This window comes from Lotus japonicus, chromosome 5, assembly GCF_012489685.1.
Source record: "Lotus japonicus ecotype B-129 chromosome 5, LjGifu_v1.2".
In the NCBI taxonomy this organism is placed as follows: Eukaryota; Viridiplantae; Streptophyta; class Magnoliopsida; order Fabales; family Fabaceae; genus Lotus; species Lotus japonicus.
Window position 1 is genome coordinate 54,891,299 of NC_080045.1, and position 24,053 is coordinate 54,915,351.

A 24,053-nucleotide genomic window follows, 5' to 3' on the forward strand; every position below is an offset into this window, starting at 1 on the left:
TTTGTCTGTTTAAAGTATGTTGGAACTTTTCAAATAATTCAACAACAAAAAAGTGTCTCAAACATGCTGTACAAATCATCCAAAGTTACTGGTCTGATTGCAAGCATTTGAAAGAACCCTTTTAGGGGAAAAAACAATGAGAGACTCCAAATTTCTGTTTTCCAAAGTTCCTGCTATTTGAGATGACAATTTACAACCAAGCTAATATGACTTCAAGAATGAATGAGGGAAGAGTCTAGGAAGAATCATAATTTTGGCTTTCACTATCAATGAGTACAAGCCGTAGCAGGGAAAGTGAACCACGGCCAACGAGAAATACCTGTAGACCAGATGAATTTGTGAAAACAAGTTTTTAGAGTAGAAAGAAAGTTGAAGAAGATATGACAAATTGTAGTGTTACATTACCATAGTGGAGCCCAAGGGGTATTCAGCTCAAGAAATGGGTAAGGCCACCTGTTAATTAGAGCAAGAAGATATCTTCAAAATGAATGATTAAAAAAGATTTTAGCTTAGCTGATAATGCTAAGAATATGAAAATACTGTTAAATCTTACCATGTGAAACCACAGGCGTGAATGATCCATTGGAAAATTACATAGGCACAGCTCCAGAGCACAAAATATGCGAATCTAAACCAAGGAAATGGCTGAAAAAGTATGCGACAAGTTGAAATCATCAGCTTATATTTTCTCAAAATCAGTTCTAACAATCAGAAGCTACTAATGGAAATTTCTCCCTAGAATCGATTTTGACTTTAAAATCAATTATAGACGGATTCTCATTCATGAACTAACTCATTGCTTAGTTTTATTTCACTCTAAGTGTCTGTTACTTACAAGATTGTTTAAAGCTGTATCCAAAAGAAGGAAAACTGCATTCAAGGTATGCATGCATCCCATTAACTGCAAAGTGCACACCAAGAAAAACCAATTCAAGTAGCATTGTTACTTCCAATTTCAAAAGATCAATTAGTGATTGTCCCAAATAAAAGAGTTGTACTCACCATGTTTAGCTTGAAACGAGAAATGGACAAGAATGGGACAATAACACCCCAAAACACTATATCTGTTAAGATGACAGCCCCTGCACTAGTCTGTCATATACAGAATATCAGTTCAACCGGAGTACTGGTGATGACAAATTAGATAGCAAATACTCAAACAAACAAAGGAAGAAGTTAAAAAAAATAATGAAGTTTGGTTGATTTGAATTTTTATTGATTGTATAAACTAAACCAAAATGCATAAAACGTATCCTAACACATATGAGAGCTAAATGATTAGTATCTCAAATGTTGATTTTGTAATGGCTTACTTTTCCTTTCACTTAAGAGAGCTAAATCCAGGTACTGCTCATGGCATATTTTAATGTGGATATCAGTTGATACCAGCTAGAACAATACAAATAATCAAATAGCAATTTTCATCATAATTGTCTGGATGAAACTTATATTCTAAGCAATGAGGATTTGACCAACCTGATAGGTAATTTGCATTAGGTAACCCCAGAACCCTGCTATTTGGTTAAACTCTTCTGCAACATATCTGTTTTGCAACATGATTGAACCTTTAATTTCTTTCTCTTTATAGCCATTAGAGTTTGTAGACATGCTATCTTCCAAACCCCTTCTCAGAAACTCATCCATTTCCCCATTTTCTAGCGGCGGTTTCTTCAAGAGCTGCCAACATCCGTGTGCAGATACTATTGTCCCAAGCTGCTCTCAAAAAACAACACAAAACAAGTGCTATGTAGAAGCTAATTAGATAAATAAGAACATTCATATATTGCACTTCCAATGGACAAAATGTCATAACTCCCAATTCTCATAGAACACTTGCATGACTTACCGCAAAATAGACCATAACTAAAGTGAAAGTCCACCTGCAAATAAATGCAGTAAGATTAAATGGGAACAAGAATAATCATGCAAAGTGCCAACAAATATTTGAATTTTAAATTACATAGTGGTGATCATAATTGGCATGCTAAACAGGATTACACAGTGAATAAATATAATAATCTTACTGAGTATAAAAATAGAAAGAAAAAGCTCCATCCAAGGTAATGCTATCAAAATGAATGCGAACCAAGCAGAGGAAAGCTAAAGCTCTGTATGCGAGGAGCCACAGAGGATTGAGATTTCTCCAGCTTGGAATCCAGAGGTGATTGTAACTCAAGGGACCTGGTTTGGTCTTTGTAATGTGCATCAAAGCTGTTGTGGCAGAAACAAGAAGCATCAAAGCACAGATAGGCACTTGCCATCGAAACCAGTACCTAAAGCCTTCATCTTCTTCACTATCTGACATTTGTGAATCAAGTCAAAGGCTTTGGAGATATCTCAGTATTGGTACAGATGAAATTGGTGGTGGGATTAATGAAGATACGTGAAGGGTCTGAGTTGGTGGAGCTGGAAATGTGGAAGACGAGACAAAGTTTGAAGATAGATCATGGTGCTAGAGGCTAAAGGGAGGGCCTGCTGAAACACAAAGATGGAAGGCAGAACAAGAGCATGAACCGTTGACCGAAGATAACTTTTTCTATGATTGAAATGGAAAATTATGTTCAAACTCATTCTGGATGTGTGATGTGATAGGAAAGCAAGAGAAATATTATAGTTCTATCTCAAATTCCCAATCAATTTCTTCTTAGAAAAAGAAGTTATTTAAATTATGTGTAAATTTTAAGGGTTTCACCATAAGTTTAAAAGAAAATGATGCACTAAACATCCGCATAATGAAGACGTTCAGAGTGAGAAATAAAAAGAATAAAGATGACTAATGAATGTAATATATAATAATTAAATTTGATAAAAAGAGAGATATAGAGAAAAATATAAAGTGTCAACATTGTTTGGGTGTCTGAGTATCTTTCTAACCTTAAAATGGTATTATTCAATGTCATATTTTAGCCTAAAATCTCCACAGAATCCATGTGCTAAACGTGAACCAACAAGTAGTCAGGTACAATATGCATAAACCGTGCACTTAGCTTTAAGTCTAGATTCTACCTTGATAGATTGACATCTTTCTATCAACTCCAACACCTTATTTCATTTTATTTTACTTTGTTAGACATCCAAATATACATGCCCAAATCTTATATATATTTGTTAGATTGCTAAGAATATATTTCAGGCATCCTTACATGAAGAGAGTTGCAATTAGAAATTGGTCAATTAGAATGTCCAAATTGGAAGGAAAGAAAGAACATACTCTGTGTAGTAGAAAAAAATGCTTGGATCGTACTCATGAACATCCAGTGCTAAGAACATGGCCATAATGACAAAGGTAGAGAAACGAGTAGCCAAGAGCCACAGAGGGTGCACGCCTCGCCAACAACTAGTCCATAGCTGATAGGAGCTCACCTGACCTGTGGCTCTGGGAACCACATTCAAGGCCACTCCATTCTCCAGCAGTAGCCTCTCATCCAAGATACCAAGTTCCTTTCGTGACCTTGCGTGGTTCCATAGCACCCATAAGGCTACTAAAAAGGCCACACCAACAATGCCAAAACACACTAAATCGTACCACTCAACCCCCAATCCCATGACTGCTGTTGCTTATTCAACCTCTAAACACTAGATAGTGGTAACTTTTTGGCAACTCAACAAAGAGTGTGAAGTAGACAAAGGTCTGGAAGTTGCTTTGGTTATCCACTTCTAGTGAGGGATGCGTTTTCTAATAATAAATTTCATAGCTAGGGGACTGGTAGTTTGGAACTTTGAGTTTGACTGTCAGGTTATTGAACTTTCCTTGAGTTTGAAAACAGGATGCTACTTACTAGAGAGTAAGTTACAGAAAAAGCCAAAAAGGGGTTGGAGATTTTCTTCTGAAAAATTCAATTTTAGTTACTAGAAGAGGCAATTGATACAAGGAAAACTTAATTTTACGTGCATCTATAATTCTCTAAGTATATCAAAGAAACAAAGTTGGTTTTTTTTCCCAAAATACACTTTACAATATCTATGAAAGTATTTTTTTTCATGTTTACCCTTATATTCAATAGTTAACATTAAAAGAATTTTCTTGCTTTACAAAATTGTGTTTTCCTCTTGTAAAAAAAATACTTATACAAAATTTTATTTTATTTCCAAGGCCACTAATATCATTTAGAGATAGTAGAACATTAATATGGAGAGCTTATTTTAAACGAGGGTACTTTAAAAAAAATATTAAAAAACAATAAATTTATTGCTACTAACTAATTTTAACTATTTTTTTAATACTATTGAATTAAGTAAAAGATACGGACTAATTAATATTTGCATTATTTAATATTTAATATTTTAATTTTATATATGAGAATTTTTTAAAGTAATAATCAATATAATTAACAATATAAAGATAATCTTCAGATCAATTTCGGTCGTTGGATTTCGTCATCTTTTTGACTTTTAAGAGTGTGATATTCAATTTCATTGAATGTATTGTTTCATCTCGGCGTCATGGTGACGTTTGTGTATTCTTTCCTTTATTGCAGTCACGAGCGGTTACGGGTGTGATATTCAATTTCATTGAATATATTGTTTTCATCTCGGTGTCATGGTGACGTTTGTGCATTCTTTCCTTTATTGCAGTCACGAGCGGTTACGGGTGTGATATTCAATTTCATTGAATATATTGTTTTCATCTCGGTGTCATTATGACGTTTGTGCATTCTTTCCTTTATTGCAGTCATGAGCGGTTAGTGTTTCATCATACATGAGTTAGGCCCAGTTTGGAAGAGCTTATTTGAGCTTATCTGACAGCATAAGCTCTTATGCCAGTGTTTGGGAGGGCTTATGCAAACAGCTTATGACCTGCCATAAGCTATTTTCAGCTTATTTTCATAAGCTACTCAGGATAGCTTATGAAAAACAGCTTATGCTTATATACAACTTATTTTTAATTTATTTCAATAAATTTTTAAAAATAGCTTATGAATAAGCGCTTATGTCATAAGCGCTTATGACCATAAGTGCTTAATTAAGCTGTTTTTCCAAACGGGGCCTTATTACATGATCAATAAGCTTCGATCGTTGTGATTAAAATTTGTTGTTTGAACTCTAGGTTCATTGTTCGATCATCAGGAGTCGCACTATTGGTTAGATCTTGGACTTTTGGAACACTTGGGTCATAATTGCGATAAAAATTTAGAGAGTGTTCGTTTCAGCTTTATTTTTCAAAAAAAAAAAACTCACTTTTAAAATTATGTGTTGATTTTGTCGCCAAAGCAGGTGCTCGCCAAGAGACAAGCTTCCTCCTTCTTCCAGCTCCTCTGCCTGGGATGGAGGGTTTGCTCCTTGCTGACTCCATGGGGTATGTAGTTGTTAGACAGTAGTTGTTTTCTCTTTGGTTGTAAGCATAAAAAAAACAATATAAAGATAATTAATTATCATCATTAATGCAAAGCTCTTTTCTTTTCTTTTTGGTCTATAAAACAATTCTACTAAACTTTGGTTCGGCCATATAGTATTTTTAGCAATTTACAAAGCCCAAGGTCATTGACCAAAAAAAGCCCAAGATTGAATTTAACGATTAGCAATTAAAAATAAATTGAGTGGACTATTAAGTGGATGAATGAAAAATGAATTATGATGGAAAACAAGCATCCATGATCGCAGCACGTGGATTATTATTATATGATTCACAATAATCACAGTTTCACATGACAAGACGAGTGTGCAAGTGTGTCTCTGAACTCTCAACTGAAGATTCATTCGACTCTTGACCATGTCTTCTGCAACTGCAACTGCAACTGCAACTGCAACTATGATCATCAGCTCCATTTCAACAACAGCTTCATCTTCGTCTCCAACCAGAACCACATTTCGCGCCAATTTCACTTCCAGTCCCAGAAGCATCCTCGCAACTCCACTGTCTTCCAACCACCTCTTCTTCAAGCTCCGTCACTGCTCTTCTTCTTCATCGAAGCGATTCCCAACTTTCAAGCGCTTTTCCCCCGTCATGGAGTGGCAGGATTCCACGTATCTCCTTTCTCTTCACTTCTCACTAGCTTATTACTCTTTTTTCTAATTTTTCCAATCAATTTTCCAATTATTTCTCACCATGGTACAATTTCATGTGAATTAATTTCATTTTTATGTAGTTTATCTTGTGGTAGCAGGTTTTAGGTTGAATTGTGTTGTCATTTTGCACATTTCTATGTTAGACGACAATGTCTTTTTATTGAAATTGTGCATTTTTCAATGAAAAGAGAATATTATTGCCAACTGCAGGGTCAAGATGGAGGTTGATGTGCCCATCTCTGTTGCCTATGCTTGTTATTCTGATCGTGAAGCCATTCCAGAATGGATGCCCTTTATTTCCACTGTTAAGGTGCGCTTGCTTTCCCTATCAATTCAAATTAGCCAATGTTTGAGTTGTGTATGTTGCTTATGACATGTCCCTGTGTTTTTGAAAGGGCTTTCAGAATTGGAAATTATTGTCTGCTAAGTGTTACAGAGAAGATATTGTTTTTGCTTGGTTTCCTTTTGCTAAATCAAACATTTTAGCTTGTTTGTTTGAGTTGTGTTGATAAGACGAGAGGAAATACAATTAAATTCTAGCTTTGGATCCAAATGTTGAAATCTGCAATTTTTCATTCAAATAATTATAAAGTGAACAAGACGTCAAGGAAGGTGAAACTGTGGAAGAGCTATTTCCATACACTTTTTAATGAAGAACATAATTATACCTTGAACTCTGGTAGACTTACAACTAAAGTGGAGGATCAAAATTACTGCTGCAATCAAAGAATCCAAGAGTATGAGGTAAAAGAAGAGTTGAAGAGGATGACTGCTGGGAAGGTAGTTGGAACAGATGATATACCTGTTGAGGTATGCAAGAGGCTAGGTTACAAAGTTATTTGATAAGATTTTGAAGTCAAAACAGCATGCCAAATAAATAAAGGAGAAATACTTTAATCCCATTTTTTTTATGATAAAGGTTATATACAAAACTATTCAACTTATAGAAGTATTGAACTCATGAGTCATACTAAGAGGTTTTGGGAGAGGGTAATCGAGCAAAGATTTAAACAAGATTCACCATGGAAAATCAATTTTGCTTTATATTGGGGGGATAGATGATGGAAGCTATATACTTGCTACGTAGGTTGATGGAGAGATATTGGAGATATCGCAAAGACTTATACATGGTTTAAATTGATTTGGTGAACGCATATGATAGAGTACCAAAAGAGGTTCTCTAGAAGCCTCTTGAGGAAAAGGAGTTTGGATTATTTACATCAAAAGAATCAAAGATATGTATGAGAGACCATTGAGGCAACAACTAATGAGAAAAAACAATGGGTGAATATGGAAGATTTCCCTAGAACATGCACCAAGGGTCAACTTTGAGCGCTTATCATTTCATTTTAGTTTTAGATGTTCTTACTGAACATGTACAAGAGAAGGTGCCATATGTATTGCAAATTTGAGAGTCAAGCGAAGAAATAAATAAAAATTAAGATACGGGGGCAAGTCTTGGAAACACACAAGTTTTGCTTAAGTAGCAGAAAAATAAAGTATCTGGAATGCAACTTTAGCAAGAGATGCACTTATCCCAACTTAGAGGTGAAAATTGGAGAACATATAATACCGTAAGTCTCATATTTTAAACCCCTTGAGTTCATTATACAAAATGATACTGAGATAGAAGGTGATTTTAACCATAGGTTCCAAGCAGGGTGAATGAAATTGAGGAATGATGCGGGTGTAATATGAGATAGAAAAGTGCCACTCGAGTTTAAAGAATTTTTTTGTCAGTACAACCATAAGACTTGCAATGTTGTTTGAGACTAAACATTGTGTGGTAAAGAATCAACTAGAAAAGAAACCCAGCTCAGCGTTGCAAAAATGTGAATTTTATGATGGATGAGTTGATAAACTAGACAAGGTAGAATTAGAAATACAATTATTAGAGAGAAAATTGGAGTAGCTCTTACGGTAGAAAAGATGGTAGATTTCGTCATAGGTTGTTGGGGCTAGGGTTGTCAATAGTGCACAAAAGTGGCACTATTGTATTGTTTGTGTGGCATCACAGGCTCATGGTCACCTGTGGGGTCACGGGCTGATGGTTGGTGACCACTTCAGTTAACTTCATCGCATTCTGTTTCAGTGTCCCGATCGTCGTGGCTGCTAAAGTGATGAAAATCCCAATACTTCGCGTGCTTTGCACCAGAATGCTGAAATATATGTCAAGAAACATTGCTCTCCGGTGACTTTCCGGCCACGATATGGTGTTCTCTTACTAACCCTTGCACTTTGTCCCTCACATTGCATTTTCCAACCTGTTACCGTGTGACCTATTACTCTCTGGTGACTTTCCAGCCATAGCCTGGTATTTTTGGAATAATATCCTGTTTTCTAGCAACTCATTACTCTGTTTTCCCTTTTACCTCACTGTCCCCCCCCCCCCCCCCGCGCATGTTTATCTTGTTCTCTCCTGGTCCTCTTCTCTTCTTTTTTTGCTCTCTTTTTCTATATTTTGAGTAATTCTGTAGTGTTTGAGCATTTATATAGTAAATAGTTTAATCTATATAAAAAAAAATAGCTGCAATATTGCTATACACTATCCCACTAGCATTTTTGGGGCCGCTATCCAGGATTGATAACCCTGGTTTGGGCATGTAATGTCCATAGATGCAGCAGTTAGGTGAGTTCATCAAATGGAGGATAGTCCTATAGCTAGAGGTAGACCATAAAACATTATTGGCAAAACCATTAGGAGAGATTAGAAGTAAATAATTTATATTTGGATTTAATTCATGACAAAGATTTATGACATCATTGGATCCAAGTAATCAACATCACTTAGTGGGTAAGTCTTGGTTATTGTTATTGTTGTAATCATAAAATGAAAAATACAAAACAAAAATATTTATGTATGCTAATGTTGGATCTGTTCTACAGATATTGCCCGACAAACCTGACCTGTCAAGATGGTCCTTGAAGTACAAGGCATTCGGTCAGGATATTGAATTCTCTTGGCTTGCTCGTAATATGCAGGAAAAGATCTCCTACCTTCTACATTATACAACTTCTCTACAATAAATGCTCTTTACTATTGGTATTTTTTATTCATGTTAGATCACCTTCTTGCAGCCCATTCCAAATCAGAAAATCCACTGGCGATCTCTGGAAGGTCTTCCAAACAGGTAACTGACAAGGACATTTTTTAGAAGTGAATGTAGTGTTCTTCATGCCCTTTCTATTGAAATTTCAGCAGTTCATCAGTGTGGGGACATTTGAATTAAGAACTGTGAAGAAAGTTCAGATATGCATTTCTTTATGGACTCTTCTATATATTATTTTGAACAGTCCAGGCGCTATTGTAGTTTGGCTTAGCAATGATTAACCATAAAATTTTGGACCAGAGGTGATCTTGAAATACTTGATGATTTGCTGAAGTCATTTAAAAAATAAAAGAACCAACATAATCTTATTTGTGCCATTAACCTTTGGTTGGCAAACAAAAAGAGGATGAAAAGAAAGGAGAAGAATTAAAAATAAATTTAGACATTCATACATACATGATACATTTATAGTGTTATTGTCATGCCTGCCCTTTATTTTGTTTCACCTCTCAAACACAGTATTAAGTAACACTTACTACTGCTTAACGTGCTGAATATACCATATAATGTAGAATTTATGCTATAAAACTTATATAAGAGTACTAAAGAAAGGAGGGAGGAAAAATCCTTCCTCGAATTGATGCCCCAGCGTTATTCAGCCGCCTAAGATTCAGTATTTATCTGCGAAATTCGGCAACGAAGGTCATTAGAAGTGTCTTACTCTGATGTTTATCCCAGGAATTAAACACTGCAGGCCTTAACAGGTACTTCTAGCTATAATTAGCTGGTCGGGAAAGCCAACATCCAGCTTTTATGCCTAATGAATAAGTATTTTCAGGTTTCAATCCCTAGAGTCTGACCTGAAACTTGTGGATTTTATGGTATATATACTTCATAATCTCTTTATTTAACTTTATAGAAGTGAAATGCTATAAGTAGGTTGTAATCAGGTCAGCATTTTCCTTTATCTGTCTCTGGCATGTTATGTTTCTGCATTGACAATAGATACATTTATGAACTAGGATGGTATTGTTTTCGCCTGAGCCTTTACTAACAGTTAGTTGACTGGCTCACAATGTTGTCAAATGCAATGTTTTAATCATGATTAAAGGATTCCTGGTTGTATCTTGTTCAAGCCATCTAGTGGCTATAAAACACACGATGCATGACCATGTTTAGCACTACCGTTAGTCTAATCTCCATTTATCATTAAAACAATCATTATGACTTATAATCATGGATACTCTTTACTTTAAAGACATTTAATTGCTTGATTTCTCATGTGCAGAGGTGCAGTACGATTCTATCCAAAAGGTCCTTCATCATGCATAGTAGAAGTAAGGCCATTCCCACGTTTTTTACATGTCTTACCAATATGAAATTATTTTATGAAATTTAATCTTTCATATAGAACTTTTGTCAACATACTTTGATTGCATATTTATGAAAAAAATTGGGTGAGCCAATTTCAATTGTAAATCCCAAAAATGTACTGTTTGTCAAAGTAGGGATGGCAACGGAACCCGAACCCGTGGGTCCGCCCGAACCCAAACCCGATTTTACGGGTAAAACCCGATATGATTGGGTTTGGGTTTGGGTTTGGTATTGGTGAAACCCGCACCCGAACCCGAACATTATATATAAAATTGCAAAACTACTCTTACATATCATGTTAACAACTTAATTTGTTAACAATCTGATCAAATTTGAACATTAAGGTATCATATTTTTTGACAAAAAAGATATAAAATGCTTTTTCACAACAAAATAATACAAGTTGCATTTTGTTTTGCAAAAAGATTTATACATTAATTTAGGTTATGACGTGAATTTGAGGGCTACAACGGGTTTGGGTTTATATGAGAGTTTGGGTTTGGGTTTGGGATAAGCAAAACTCAAGCCCGACCCGACTTGTTGCCATCCCTTTACTAGCTGCATGAACCTATTAGTGCATGAACCTATCAGTTCAACTAATTGCCCAAACCTATCGGTTCAGTGCATAACAGCTAGGTAGGGCACCACATGTATGCATACTTACAATAACTTGTCCTATAAGTCACATCCACATTCTTTCCACGTTTTCACCTTTTAACAAAGAATGAGGAAAGTTTGAAAGTGATGACACAAAGAAATAGGAAAAGTTGAAAGTAATAACTAACCACTGCTTTTTTGTCTGTTACAGCTGACAGTCTCATATGAGGTTCCTCAACTTTTAGCTCCAGTTGCATCGGTACGTAATCTAACCTTGAATAAAAGCTGAATTTTTTTGTAACTTACAAAAACTGTATATGAATTTCCAATCTTCATTTACCCTTGACGTTCTCTACCCTTCATCATCATTTGCAGGCACTGCAACCTTTTCTTGAAGGTTTACTTCGAAATGGTTTGGAAAGATTTGCTAAGTTCGCAAAGTCAAAGAGCTACTAAATCACAGATTTTATTATGATTGTCCTGAATTTTAGAGCGGGACTGCAGTTCTAAAAATTAGTACACATGATTATTTTTCATGGCGATATTCTCTATGTCCAAACATTGATTGAATTTGTATAGAATTTGGGCACAGTTATCATTCAACTGTTGTTTGCATCATCGTGGTTATCCCAATCATCGCTGCCAAAAATGCAGTCGCTGCCAAAAATGCAGAAGATCTTCTGCATCGCAACCTTGTGGCGTAGCTTTGGATTCACCATGAGGACCAGCAACTCATAAAGCGTAGTTTTATTTCTGTATCCTGGGTAATGTATGTACTTTTCACATTTATATATTTAAGGTCCTACCTTTAGTCAAGCTGTCTTCGACCTGAGAAGCTCCCATGAGTCCTAAGATCAAACTCATGTCTATACAAAAAATGTTGATACACCTTACCCATTGCTGATAACGTGATACAAAAACTAAGATTATGCCAAAGAAAATTTTATTGACACACAAGAATGTGACATGAATATGGCGGTCATAATGGAAAGAAAAATGGACTATAATACAAAAACAATACATATCTACACCGCCACCATCCTCTAATCTGGGCTATGTACATCAACCGACCACGTGAAAAAAAAATGATGGCTGCTTTTTCCAATGTCTAAACTAGAGCAGTCAAAAACAGCACACATTATTCCAAGTAAACTGTATATACACTCGGACTCAGTTGCTAGCACCTCCTTCCAACAAGCTTCTCAAGCTACAAAGAGCCTCTGCAGAGAGACTACAGCATCTCAATTTCCGTTGAGGTGGGGATGGCTCTGATTCCCTGTGGTCAAGGGAAGAGAAGCAAACAATTATCACTGTGAGGTTGTCAAATGTGTTCAGTCGCAGTGCCTCCATAACCAGGTCCCTCGCGCACCTCTCTGGGTCATCATGCCTCCTCAGGCCTTTGCGAACAAGGCTAACAGCATGCTGGCTTGACATCACATCCCAGATGCCGTCGCATCCTATGATGAGGAATTCATCATCTTCTGTTAGAACCATTTGCCGGAACTCGGGTTCTGCAATCAAAGGTGAGGGGGCACCCTTTGGTAGCTTCATGTCCCAGTCTCCTAGTGCTCTAGTAACTGATAGAACCCCATTGAGATATCCATCTTCTATGTAGCCTCCCAAATCTTCAACTCGCCTCCGCTCTGATGGATAAATAGGCCTGTGATCTTCAGACATGTCAATGGCCTCTCCTTTGCGGCTGAGAACTGCTCGGCAGTCACCAGCATTGGCCACCATCAAGAGCCTGGAAGAATAGCAGAAATCAGCAAAAGCAGGTACATAAGACAGGTTGTATCTCTCAAAATACCAATACAACCAAAGCTTTTTCTCCATTTAAGTGAAGTTGACTAATACCATATTTAGATTAACTTCTCTTTCCTCAAAATCAATTATGAAAGCAAAAAGTAACTCTCACAATACGTCAGCTAAAAGTTACTCACACAATACGTTTGGTTTTGATTTTGGCCCGACAAAATCACTTATAGGTTCCAAAAGCAACTATTTCTTACTTATGTTTCACACTATTATGGTATATATGTAATTTTAGCCATCTTTGCCAAACACGCTAGCTTCTTCCAAAATTGGTTCTGTCTTTTGAATCAATTATAGAAAGATTTCCAAACATGCACTAAATGAATCAAACAATAAATAATACTTATAGTGAATCATTTCTAATAAAAGACCACTTAAATCAATATCCTTCTTAATGATTCGACTTAATTTTCCCATATTTTTCTATACCTCTAGTAAGAAAGTAGATAAATATAAGCTAGTAAGCTAATACCCATGTTGCAGATAAAGGAGAATTATGAGTGCAAGTATGGATATACCTTCCAAATATGAAAGCAGTAAGGGCTGTGGTTCCTGATGAAGTATTCACACTGCAATCATCAGCCAAAGCTGAGTCAGCCAAAAGAAATGCCTTTCTGAGGGAATTTTCTACCTCTTGTAAAAACACCTTGTCAACTTCAGAAGTCTGAGGAAAACTGACATCCTCAAAGAAGAACTTAATAACATTTTTTCTGATATAAGCTGCTGCTTCAGGTCCTCCATGACCATCAAACACCTAAGAGGTTTGCCAAAGCTCGATTAAATTTAGATGAAGATTCAACAAAATGAAGAGATCAAGGAGTTAAGAACTAAAGATGATTACCCCATAAAAGGCACTAGGGTTGGGAAAGTTGTACAGTGATCCCAGATGTGAAGACAAATCATCTATCCTTACATGTTCATCTTCCATGTATCTCCGTGGCCCAATGTCAGCAAAACTACCAGAACGGATACAGGGAACAAATTGCAGAACCGCAGATTCAAGTGCAGCATCAGAGATTGCATCTGCAGTCTTAGCATCCTACACAAATAATTCAATGCAAATCAGAAAATGAAAAACAGTATATCAAATTATTAGATACACTATTTTGCTAACTCCTAAATCACAAAGCGTTGATTCGCTTATAACGAGCTCATATCTAAACATTTCTATCCTTATGTTCTTCTGTCACAATGGAAGGAATTTCGACTGCACATAATCTCAAACTAGAAGGCAACAAGCACAATCATATTACCATCATAATTCTGAAAATTCAATGCAAAATACTACCAAATTCATAGGGGATTGATTGATTCACAACCTACAAAGGCAAGTAGCAATTTTATCCTTCTAGGTACCAAACCAACCACTACAAAATCCATCCAGCACATATATAGCTCAACAAAGAAACTCAATTTGGGAAAGACACAGAAAATTTCACTACTCACTGCTACCAACAAACAATTAGGAATTTGGGATCATCATAAAACAAGTAACAAAGCAATAATCACGAAATTGACAAAATTCAGGTATCTTCAGCAAAGTTCAACGATACAAAGCTGATTCCTGATCCAAAAGTTTTCATTTCTACTCTTTCTATTACCACTATGACCTTGAACTGAGAAAGGGAAATCAAACAATTCTTCACAAAACAAGCGAATATAAAGATACCCATTTGACCCAATCACCATCTACACCCCCCAAAAAGCGAAAAATCACAAAACCATGAAAAGGGGTTCCGAGAAAACTGACATCTTGTGAAGTGAGTAACTCAGCGGAGACTGGTTCAGAAGGACGAACTCGGTCAAAACTCGGAGGTGAGATGATGGCATCTGCATCACCGATCTCGTGAATATTGCTCCCTTTATTCGGAAAAAACTTCACATCCAACACACCCATGTTCTGTTGACACACGATTTCTGCTTCAGCCACCATTTTTCTCTGCTTCTTCTTCTTCTTCTTCTTCTTCTTCTTCTTCTTCTTCTTCTTCTTCTTCTTCAACTTCTTCTTCTTCTTCTCTTGCAATAACTGATTGAAATTGAAATCCAACGTTCTACAGATTCCGGAGAGATTCGATTTTCAACGTGTGTTGTTCTTGTTGATTCTTGATTCTTTTCTCGTGGGGTTTTCTTGCGAATTTTCTTGGGAATTTTCTCGCAGTTTCTACTATGGCTGAAATGATTTTGATTTGTGATCAAAAACCTGTGCAACGCCGTATAAGAGTGGTGGTTCTGGTGGGTACCGGCGGCTACCGGTAAAGATGTTTGGGGTGACGGACACGTGTGATTCTGAGTACCATAGGATTCCTTGAGAGGCTTTTGTCCCGCACGCGTTGAGGGTTTGCTTGACTGACACGTGACAGTGGATTCGTGCTGACGCGTGACCTTTGACGTGTTAGAGGGGTTGTTATACCCTCTACGGACGAAAATGCCCTTGCAGGTATAGAGCTGTCAGGTTTGACTTTTTGGTTGGTTACAGTTGGAACAGGGGTAGAATAGGAAGTTCGCTTACCGCCGACCATGTTTTTTATTCGGCTTTTTGGGTTCATACGTGGCCACCACAGTTGATGATGCATCACTAGGCTATGTTATGGTTGGCTGTTTTTTTATTCGAAAGATATTGCAATTCATTCGGGAAATAAATGCATGTCTCTTCCAATGATTCACAGAGTTAATTGTATTTGTGTATCTTCACTCTTTTTAAGGTAATAGAATTTTTTTTTTCAAAGTTTTGAATGAGCAATGAGTTCAGGGTTTTCAAGCTCATCTAATCAACGAGGGAGGCTTGCTTTATAGAAAAGTTGTGAAACTAAAGTTTGGCTTGAAGCTTCTTCGGGAAACCCAAATTTGATCTGCCATTTATGAGACGAATTGTCATGATTTCATCGTCCGTTTGAATGATCATATTCAGATTTGTTTTTATAGTTTGGAGTCACTTTTCCGATATATTCTTAGCCTCACGTATCGGAGTTGAGAGGTCTAACTGGTGCAGATTTCTATAGAGGCAAACATGGTACAAACACAAGGTTCTAACTAGTTTCATTCTGGAAATGTAATATGGACTTAATACTCTATTTACTTTGTCATGTTTTATGCTAAGTACCTTTGGTGTTGTAATTTTTACTTACTTTATGGATATGCACTCTTGATCTATTGTGATTTTTTTTCTTCTTATTGATTTCTTTTAATTTTTGTTAATTTTTTAAAAAAAATTATCTCATATGTTGTAGATATTATTTTTTCAAATCTTTTCGATAATGACTTATGATCAATTATTTCTGATGGGTAATGGATTGCAACGTGAGACTGACAAATGTTTAAAATTTGATTTAGACTACTTTATATATGATCTGAATCAATTTATGAAGTCCTAGGTCACCAAGCAATTACACCCAAATCTTACACATGTAAAGTGAAAATTTAGAATTGAATCAAAGGAAATGAAGTTAATGCAAGTAGCTTAATAAGGGAAATTCAAATTTCAATTATATTGTGGAAAAAAACTCTCTCTAATCATGATTGTTCCTTGCACCATTTTCTGTCAAATTTGAACTCTTCTTTTCTTGATCTGTGCCATGAGGTCTGAACCAATCAAAACTTTGTACACATCTACTTTTCAATTATAAATAGGCTTTGATGTCATAAGAATCCTCACATTTTGAGCTTTGTACTTCATTCACAATCACAATATTGAGAGCTGCATAATCACCATGAGTTTGTATGGTCAAAGTCTTGCAAAGCTGCATAGGGAGCTTCATGATCTTCGTAGAAAAAGAAAAAGAAGAGAAAACATTCAACAACCCATTTGGGTTCTACGTCTCTTGAATTTGTCACTATAATTATGAGTTTGATTTCGTTTATGTGAATTACTTTGTATGTTTGTTTGTGGTGTTTTTAATCATCTTTCTGACCCATAGGTTAGGAATATATATAACCTATTTATTAGGTTTGATTGATGAGGAAGATAATGTAATATGACTATGAGATCTTCCAAATTACTCTCCAATATCCTTATAAATTTGTACTATTGCTTCCGGAATGAATATAAGATGTCCTAAGAATTTCTATTACTGCCCAGATCTGTTAATTTCAGTGTTGTCTTCATTTTCTATTTACCATGTCCTATTCGTTGAAATCAATGCTATTTTACTTATCTAAATGTATTGTTAGTATATATTTATAAACATTATTCACTAAGTATCTATATAAATAAAAATTATTAATATATATTTTAATAATATATTACATATCATTAAATTAAACATTTCATACACTTCTATTTTTAGAATTCACATGATGATATATTTTATTTAATTTTTTAAAAAATTCATGATTATTCCCCGTGCCGCACGGGTAAAGACACTAATATTTAACATTCCACATCTTTTATCTAAACCTGAATCAAGTCTAGATCAACCGTTCATATTCACATAACCACACAACAAGTATAATAAAGTAGGTAACTAAATTTTTTAAGCATTTAATTGAGTATTTGACTATTGAGCGGTCTACATGAAAAATAATTTATTGGGAGTACTCATTCTTTTCTCAAAGTCTCAAATAAGTTAATTTCATGATTGTCGTTATGAATATACTGTTATTTTTATTTATAATTGATTCCATCTTTTGTTATGTGGATCAACATTATCAATTAATTATAATATATTTTATTTGGCCGTTACTATCAATTATGTGAATTATTAAATTAATTTACTTACATGTATTATGATGGACGGTAGATTTGACTTTTGTTATTAATTGTCTTGTGATGGGTTATGTCAGTTAACTTGCATAATGAGGGGACTCGGTCTCAACTCGTAATATATAAAATGTTGCCCATTAGACAGTTTATTATGAAAATGTATTATCAGGTCCTGAGAGCAGTTCCACCCTCTGGTCTTTGACTTTTACTCTCTGACAAAACAACCGGATGAATCATAGATTTTTCAACCGTGCCAGGTACACAATCTTTTATCTATGATGAATAATATGCTATAATTTGTGCCTACATATTTTGTATGATCTCTAGGAGCATCACAAGTTTAGCAATTGATATCAGAACAAGTAGATATGAATTGTGACTGCTCTTGTTTTAGAAAAATATTTTAATTAAGGCTTAATACATCAGAAAGCCCCTGTAATTGTAAAGGGAATCAAATCCAGAGCCTAGAAAAATTTTGCATCAAATTGGGTCCCTATAAATTTTTTTTTTAAATTCAATTAAGGCCAAAGTGTGTCAGTCCTCAGTTTTGTCCCAGTCATCAATTCCACGTGGTTTTTATTATTATTTTTTAATTTAAAAAATAATAAAAAATATTTTTAATTTCAACTCAATAATTTAATCAGAAAAAAAAATTTAAAAACTTAATAATTACCTAATCTAATAATCCTTAACTAAACAATCTAATAATCTAACTAATAAACTAATCTAATAATCTAACCTAGCAAAACAAAACTAGAAACTAGAAATGAAAAAGACTAAACAACTCAAATTCTTAGTCAACCTTCATCTTCTTCTTCCTTTCCTTATGATGTGATTCAACATTTTCTTCTTCCCTTCCAAAAAGAAACCAGCTACCAACATAAAGAATTCCCAAACCCATAAATATAGTTTTTCTTCTCACTCTCACACCCAGAAATATAGAAAGAAACAAAAACTCCAGAACCCCCACCCCCTATACCCATCGCAACCCCCACCTTCAAAACCCAAAACCTTGAAGCTTTTTTCAGATCTAAGTTTCCGGTAGAAGTGGGAAGAAGGACCACATAGAGTTTTCTGGAAAGCTGAGGAAAAGTGAAAGCTTGAAGCAAACCACACCAACCTCAACCCACTTCTCAAAATCCTTCCTTTTTGCGCAGCCCAGAACCACCCCCACCGAACTCACACCAGCAAACCACACCAACCTCAACCCATCCCCACCGCAACCCACAACCGCAAATCAACCCCCACCCTCCGATCTGAAAGATGAAGATGAAGGGACCATCAAAACGAGATCCAGATCAAGAGGGAAACAAAGGCCAGCGGAGACGGAGAGGGACCTAGAGTAGTTGAGGAGGAGTATGAGGTGAGGGAGGGAGGGAAGGAGGATTTAGATCTGTATCTGGTGGTTTGGGTATGGTGAAGAAGGTGCGGTAGGGGGAGGATGATGTAGGTCTGACGTTGGTGGTGGTTGTGGCGGCGGCGGCGGCGGTGGCGGTGGTGGTGAGAGGGTAGAAGATAGTGGTACGATGGAGGTTGATGGAGAAGATGAAATTTCTGATGACTGAAAGGGTAACCTACAGATCTGAAGATGAAGAATGGATGATGAAGAAGATGGGTGAAGGATTTAATTAAGAATTAGTTTATTAGTGATTTAATTTAATTTAGTAATTGTATTAGAGGATGAAGATACAGATTAAGATTAGAGTATGTTTTTTTAATTAGATTTAGGTTTTTATTTACATTTTAGAGATTTTATGAAGTTTTTATTTTTTATTTATGCTTTAATATATGAGTTGGATTTAAAAAAGTAAGTTTTAGAATTTTTTCAATTAAAAAAAAATTAAAATGCCACGTGGAAAAGATGAGTATGCTAAAATTGAAGTCACTTCAGCATCAGACACACTTTGGTCTTAATTGAATTAAAAAAAATTCTAGGGACCCAATTTGATGCAAAAATTTTCTAGGCCCTGGATTTGATTCCCTTTACAATTATAGGGGCCTTCTGATGTATTAAGCCTTTAATTAATTTAAAATTCAACTTTAAATGTATGTGATGTATTTTTTTTTGATACATCGGAAAAATGACAAGGACTAAAAACTAAGAACAAGAAAACGAGTCCCTCAAGATGAAAGGTTCAACTTCCACTGGAGGTCTCTCAAGAAACTGGACTCCCGGAGAAACAGAATCCACACCCATATGTGCCAAACAGTCAGCTGCAGAATTACACTCTCTCGGAATCCATTGAATAGCTACCTGCCACTGTTTACGCAGAAGATCAGCCACTTCTCCTAGATCCGGGCAAAAAGAATGGATAGATGTGTTCTTAATGTTATTCACTAGTTCTATATTATCCACCTCCACGACGATGTCCCGATACCCGTGACTCCATGCCATCATGAGCCCATCACGCAACGCTCCTACTTCAGCCAGGAAGGCACTACCACCCATAGCAAACGAGCAAAAGCCATGAATCCAAATTCCATCTGAACCCCTCAAAAGCCCACCACCTCCCATGTGATTAATATCTCTCTTCCAACTACCATCCGTGTTAAGTTTTACTTGCCCATGCTGTGGTGGTTTCCAAACCTGACTAATGAAGTTACTGCCATTCTCCAACTGATCTGAGTTCAGTGCAGCAAGAAAAGCATCATGGTCAAGAGCAAGACGGCGCCACGCTTCCTGTAAGTTCCAAGAATCCCCTTCAAACACCACATTATTTCTCCATTTCCAAATGCCCCAGATACCCGCCACAAAGAGAACGCTGCGACTACCACACGCATGACGCTTAATCCATTGTTCCACATTTCCAGACATGAAATGTTGCCAGGTCAGAGCCCCCATTCGCATCCATATTTCACGTGCATGGGGCAGTCTCGAAGGAGGTGTAGTTCATCTTCAACCGACCCGGAACATCGAGGACAAGCCGGAGAAGCCGTCATGTGACACTTAAAACGGTTGGCATTTACCTGTAGCGAGTTGTGTAATACTATCCATATGAAAAACTTCACTCTCTCCGGCACTCGAAGTTTCCACAGCCATTTCCAGGAACCTCCTGCTTGTCCTTCCGTCGCCATATGGAGGAGCCAAACATATGCATCGTGAACTGAGTAGCAGCCTGTCGCACTACTCTTCCAAACCCAATTATCAACCCTGTTTTGCACCAGAATTGGGTTTACTTTGTCCAAATCCTCCTGCATCTCCCCTGGCACCATCGTGTACAGATTATCAAGCAACCATGAACCATTGTGGATGATATGTCTAAGCTGAAGCGTAGTGTCTGATATGTGCACAAAGGGTAATTTAGGCGCCAACGGTCCTCTACCCGACCAATCACCATACCAGATTGAGGTTTCCCCCCTTCCTAACCGGTACTCAAAGCCCTCACGGAGATCATCCCGTGCCCGTAGAATCCCTTTCCAGACCATAGAATCATGTTGTCGGGCCTGCACATGCAATATCGAGGAGTGTTGTAGATACTTCTGACGTAATACTTGGACCCATAACTTTTGAGGATGATGAAGAATACTCCATATGGCTTTACCTAGTAAAGCCGTATTGGCCATAGATAAATCTCTAACACCAAGGCCTCCCTCCTCTTTGCTTGTCTTCACTGTGCTCCACTTTACCAAGTGCCAGCCGCGCTTGGTGTTGCCCTTGGACCATAAGAAAGCTTTCATGACCTGCTCCATACGTGCAATGATAGTTCTGGGAAGCCAAAAAACCTGCATAGAATAAGTGGGTATAGCCGCCATGACCGATTTAATTAAACAAGTCCTTTCTGCCACATTCAGAAGGTTGGATCTCCAGGAGGCTAACTTCTTTTGGATATTCTCCAGTAAGAAATTAAAGCTGTTCCTTCCCATGCGACCTCCCTTCAAAGGAAAACCCAAGTAACGACCTAGGTTTGTGACAAATGGTATTGGGGCTATAGAAGCTATCTCTTCCCTAACTTCTAGCCGCACCCCCTTTGACGCAATAGCCTTGGATTTACGAATATTTACCTTGAGTCCTGAACTATCGCAAAATAGTTGGAGAGTCTCAGCCACAGTATTGACTTGGGAAATTGACGCCTTACAAAATAATAAAACGTCGTCTGCGAAAAACATATGCGAGATAGGAGGACCACCACTTGTCAAACTGATTGGCTGCCATCTTCCTGCATCTACCTGTTGTTGAATACATAGAGATAGTCGTTCCATGCATAAAACAAAAAGGTAAGGCGACATTGGGTCTCCTTGTCGGAGACCCCTTCCCGGTTTGAACGGTTGCAAGCGTTCCCCGTTCCATAATAAAGTCAACTGAGAGTTAGTAACACAACACATTATCAAATTAATAATCCTGATTGGAAAACCATACAACACCAAGGTGTCTCGGAGAAAGGACCAAGATACACTATCATAGGCCTTTTCCAAGTCGATTTTGAACGCCAAACTCCCTTTAGCAGCCGTCGATCGATCCATGAAGTGGATGATTTCCTGGGCTAAGAACGCATTGTCCATGGTCCCTCGACCCGGCAGAAAACTACTTTGCATTGGCCCAATGATATCATCCAAGAAAGGGCGGAGACGATTGACTAACACCTTCGTTATCAACTTGAAGGTGACATTACAGAGACTTATGGGGCGAAACTCCTTAATTGTTGATGGCTGGTCCACTTTTGGAATAAGGACAACTAAAATCTCCAAAAGTTGGTCATCCACTTTGCCCTCCTCAAAAGCTTTACTAACCAAATTCCACAGATCATCTCCTACCTTATCCCAAAATTGCTTGTAGAAAAAAGGTTGAAAACCATCAGGCCCTGGGGCTTTGAATGACTTCATAGACATTAGAGCCGCCCGCACCTCTTCTTTTGAGACAGATTCAGTTGGAGTCAACTTGGCTGCTTCAGAAAGATTGGGGACCGCTACTTGAGGGAGAGTGGCTCGCGGTATGGAAGAATCCTGAGCGAATAAATTTGAGAAAAATTCCTGTGCTAGTTCCTTTAGTTTGCCTTTATCATAGCACCAAGACCCATCCTCGAGTCTGAGTCTATGCACCGTGTTGCGCTTGCGGCGAATGACAGCTTGAGTGTGAAAGTATGCTGTATTGCGATCTCCAAATTTGACCCTATCATCTCTAGCTTTCTGATACCAGGTAATTTCTTCTTGCTTGAGGATGCTCCTGTATTCACGCTGCAACTCTCTCAAATAGAACAAGGTCAGAGGTAATTTTCTTGTCCAACTCCCGCTGCACTCCCTTCAAGCGAGCCTCCACCCTCCTCTTGCGCCGGTAAATATCTCCAAAGACATTCTGGTTGAAGGTTGTTGCATCCTGACGCACTCTAGCCAATTTCTGATGAATGTTTTCAGCAGAATGTCTCCAAGCGTTTGAGATTATGGTACCAAAGTCGGGGTGTTCCACCCAAGCAGCCATGAACTTGAAACTTCTATGGGAAGGCCGAAATTGCGCTGCACCACCATTTATCAACAAAGGGCAATGATCGGAGTGTATTCTATGAAGAATCTCCACCTGAGCATCTGGGAATTCCACTCTCCAATTTACATCCCCCAATGCTCTATCCAGGCGCTTGGAGGTCACCACCGTATTGTTCACCTTACGAAACCAGGTGAATCTGCCTCCCACCGCTCCTAGATCAAACATCTGGCACGCATCTAGAACAGAAGAAAAGTGAGCTGCTCTGTTCGGCAGATAGGTGCCTCCACGGACCTCCGAGGGTAGTGTAATCTCATTGAAGTCCCCTACCATCAGCCACGGGGTTTGAACCAAACCCCGTAGTTCTATTAGCAGATCCCAAAGAACCTCTCTTTGAGCCGGTATCGGAGACGCATAAACCGCTGAACAAGCCCAAGAGAGATTGTCTCTCCAGAGTTCAAAAGTTACTACCTGTTGGTGTAACTTCAACAGTCGACAGTTGAAATTTGAGCTATTATTTAACAGCACCCAAATTCCACCCCTAAACCCAATGGCCTCCGAGATGAAACCTGGAGAAAAACCCAAGGAGTTCCAAAAGTGCTTCACTCTTCCAAATTGACAGCGGGTCTCTAGAAGAATGATGATATCCGGTTGTCTACAACGTACCAAATCCTTAAGAAATAACTGGCCATCAGCATGCATGGCTCCTCTCACATTCCAAGATAGAAGCTTGAAGTCTTCAAAACCAATCATTAAAACTTCTAGAATGAAAGTAACCTCCTGACCCAGAGGTGGAGCATGGGTCCTGATGATCATTTGTTCCATGGGGTAGGGGCGCCCCTCTCCTCACCAGACACTGCTTTCCCAGGGTGAAAGCTTTTCAGATTTTCCTCTGTCTCCTTCCCAGGAGCAAAAGTTTCTCCAAACACTAGGGCTTCGTGCGGTTCCTGAACTGGATTGGTGAAAATTTTTAGTGGGCCTGGGGTGGGTCCCCCTATTCGCTCCCATTCCTCAGTTCTAGTACGTCGTTTTTTGTTGTTCAGTGTCAGCCAGTCTGTGCTAGGTCCACCCACCTGAAATTCAGAATTGAAATTGTCAAAAG

At 37.6% G+C, this 24,053-nt stretch overlaps 3 protein-coding genes across 4 annotated transcripts; 1 reads left to right on the top strand and 2 right to left on the bottom strand.

The window, feature by feature from the left end:
- On the bottom strand, positions 1-3,661 carry LOC130720537 (uncharacterized). Of its 2 annotated transcripts, none has more exons than XM_057571188.1 (8): positions 3,212-3,661; positions 1,847-1,880; positions 1,477-1,713; positions 1,003-1,092; positions 836-901; positions 554-645; positions 406-453; positions 1-319 (listed from the first exon to the last, which is right to left on the bottom strand). In XM_057571188.1, the coding sequence occupies exons 1-8, from the start codon at positions 3,544-3,546 to the stop codon at positions 202-204; spliced, it is 1,020 nt and encodes a 339-aa protein (XP_057427171.1). In that variant the 5' UTR covers positions 3,547-3,661; the 3' UTR covers positions 1-201. The 2 variants fall into 2 exon arrangements, with proteins under 2 accessions (XP_057427171.1, XP_057427172.1); XM_057571189.1 differs by lacking the exon at positions 3,212-3,661 and adding an exon at positions 2,025-2,625.
- A 1,961-nt stretch (positions 3,662-5,622) lies between these two features.
- LOC130716726 (uncharacterized) lies at positions 5,623-11,843 on the top strand. The gene is made up of 7 exons (XM_057566738.1): positions 5,623-5,964; positions 6,217-6,316; positions 8,893-8,983; positions 9,080-9,137; positions 10,345-10,393; positions 11,239-11,286; positions 11,403-11,843. Exons 1-7 carry the CDS (start codon positions 5,711-5,713, stop codon positions 11,481-11,483), a joined length of 681 nt encoding a protein of 226 aa, XP_057422721.1. The 5' UTR covers positions 5,623-5,710; the 3' UTR covers positions 11,484-11,843.
- A 110-nt stretch (positions 11,844-11,953) lies between these two features.
- Positions 11,954-15,030, bottom strand: LOC130716725 (probable protein phosphatase 2C 49). The gene is made up of 4 exons (XM_057566737.1): positions 14,590-15,030; positions 13,681-13,878; positions 13,358-13,593; positions 11,954-12,771 (listed from the first exon to the last, which is right to left on the bottom strand). Exons 1-4 carry the CDS (start codon positions 14,770-14,772, stop codon positions 12,198-12,200), a joined length of 1,191 nt encoding a protein of 396 aa, XP_057422720.1. The 5' UTR covers positions 14,773-15,030; the 3' UTR covers positions 11,954-12,197.
- Positions 15,031-24,053: the final 9,023 nt, after the last annotated feature.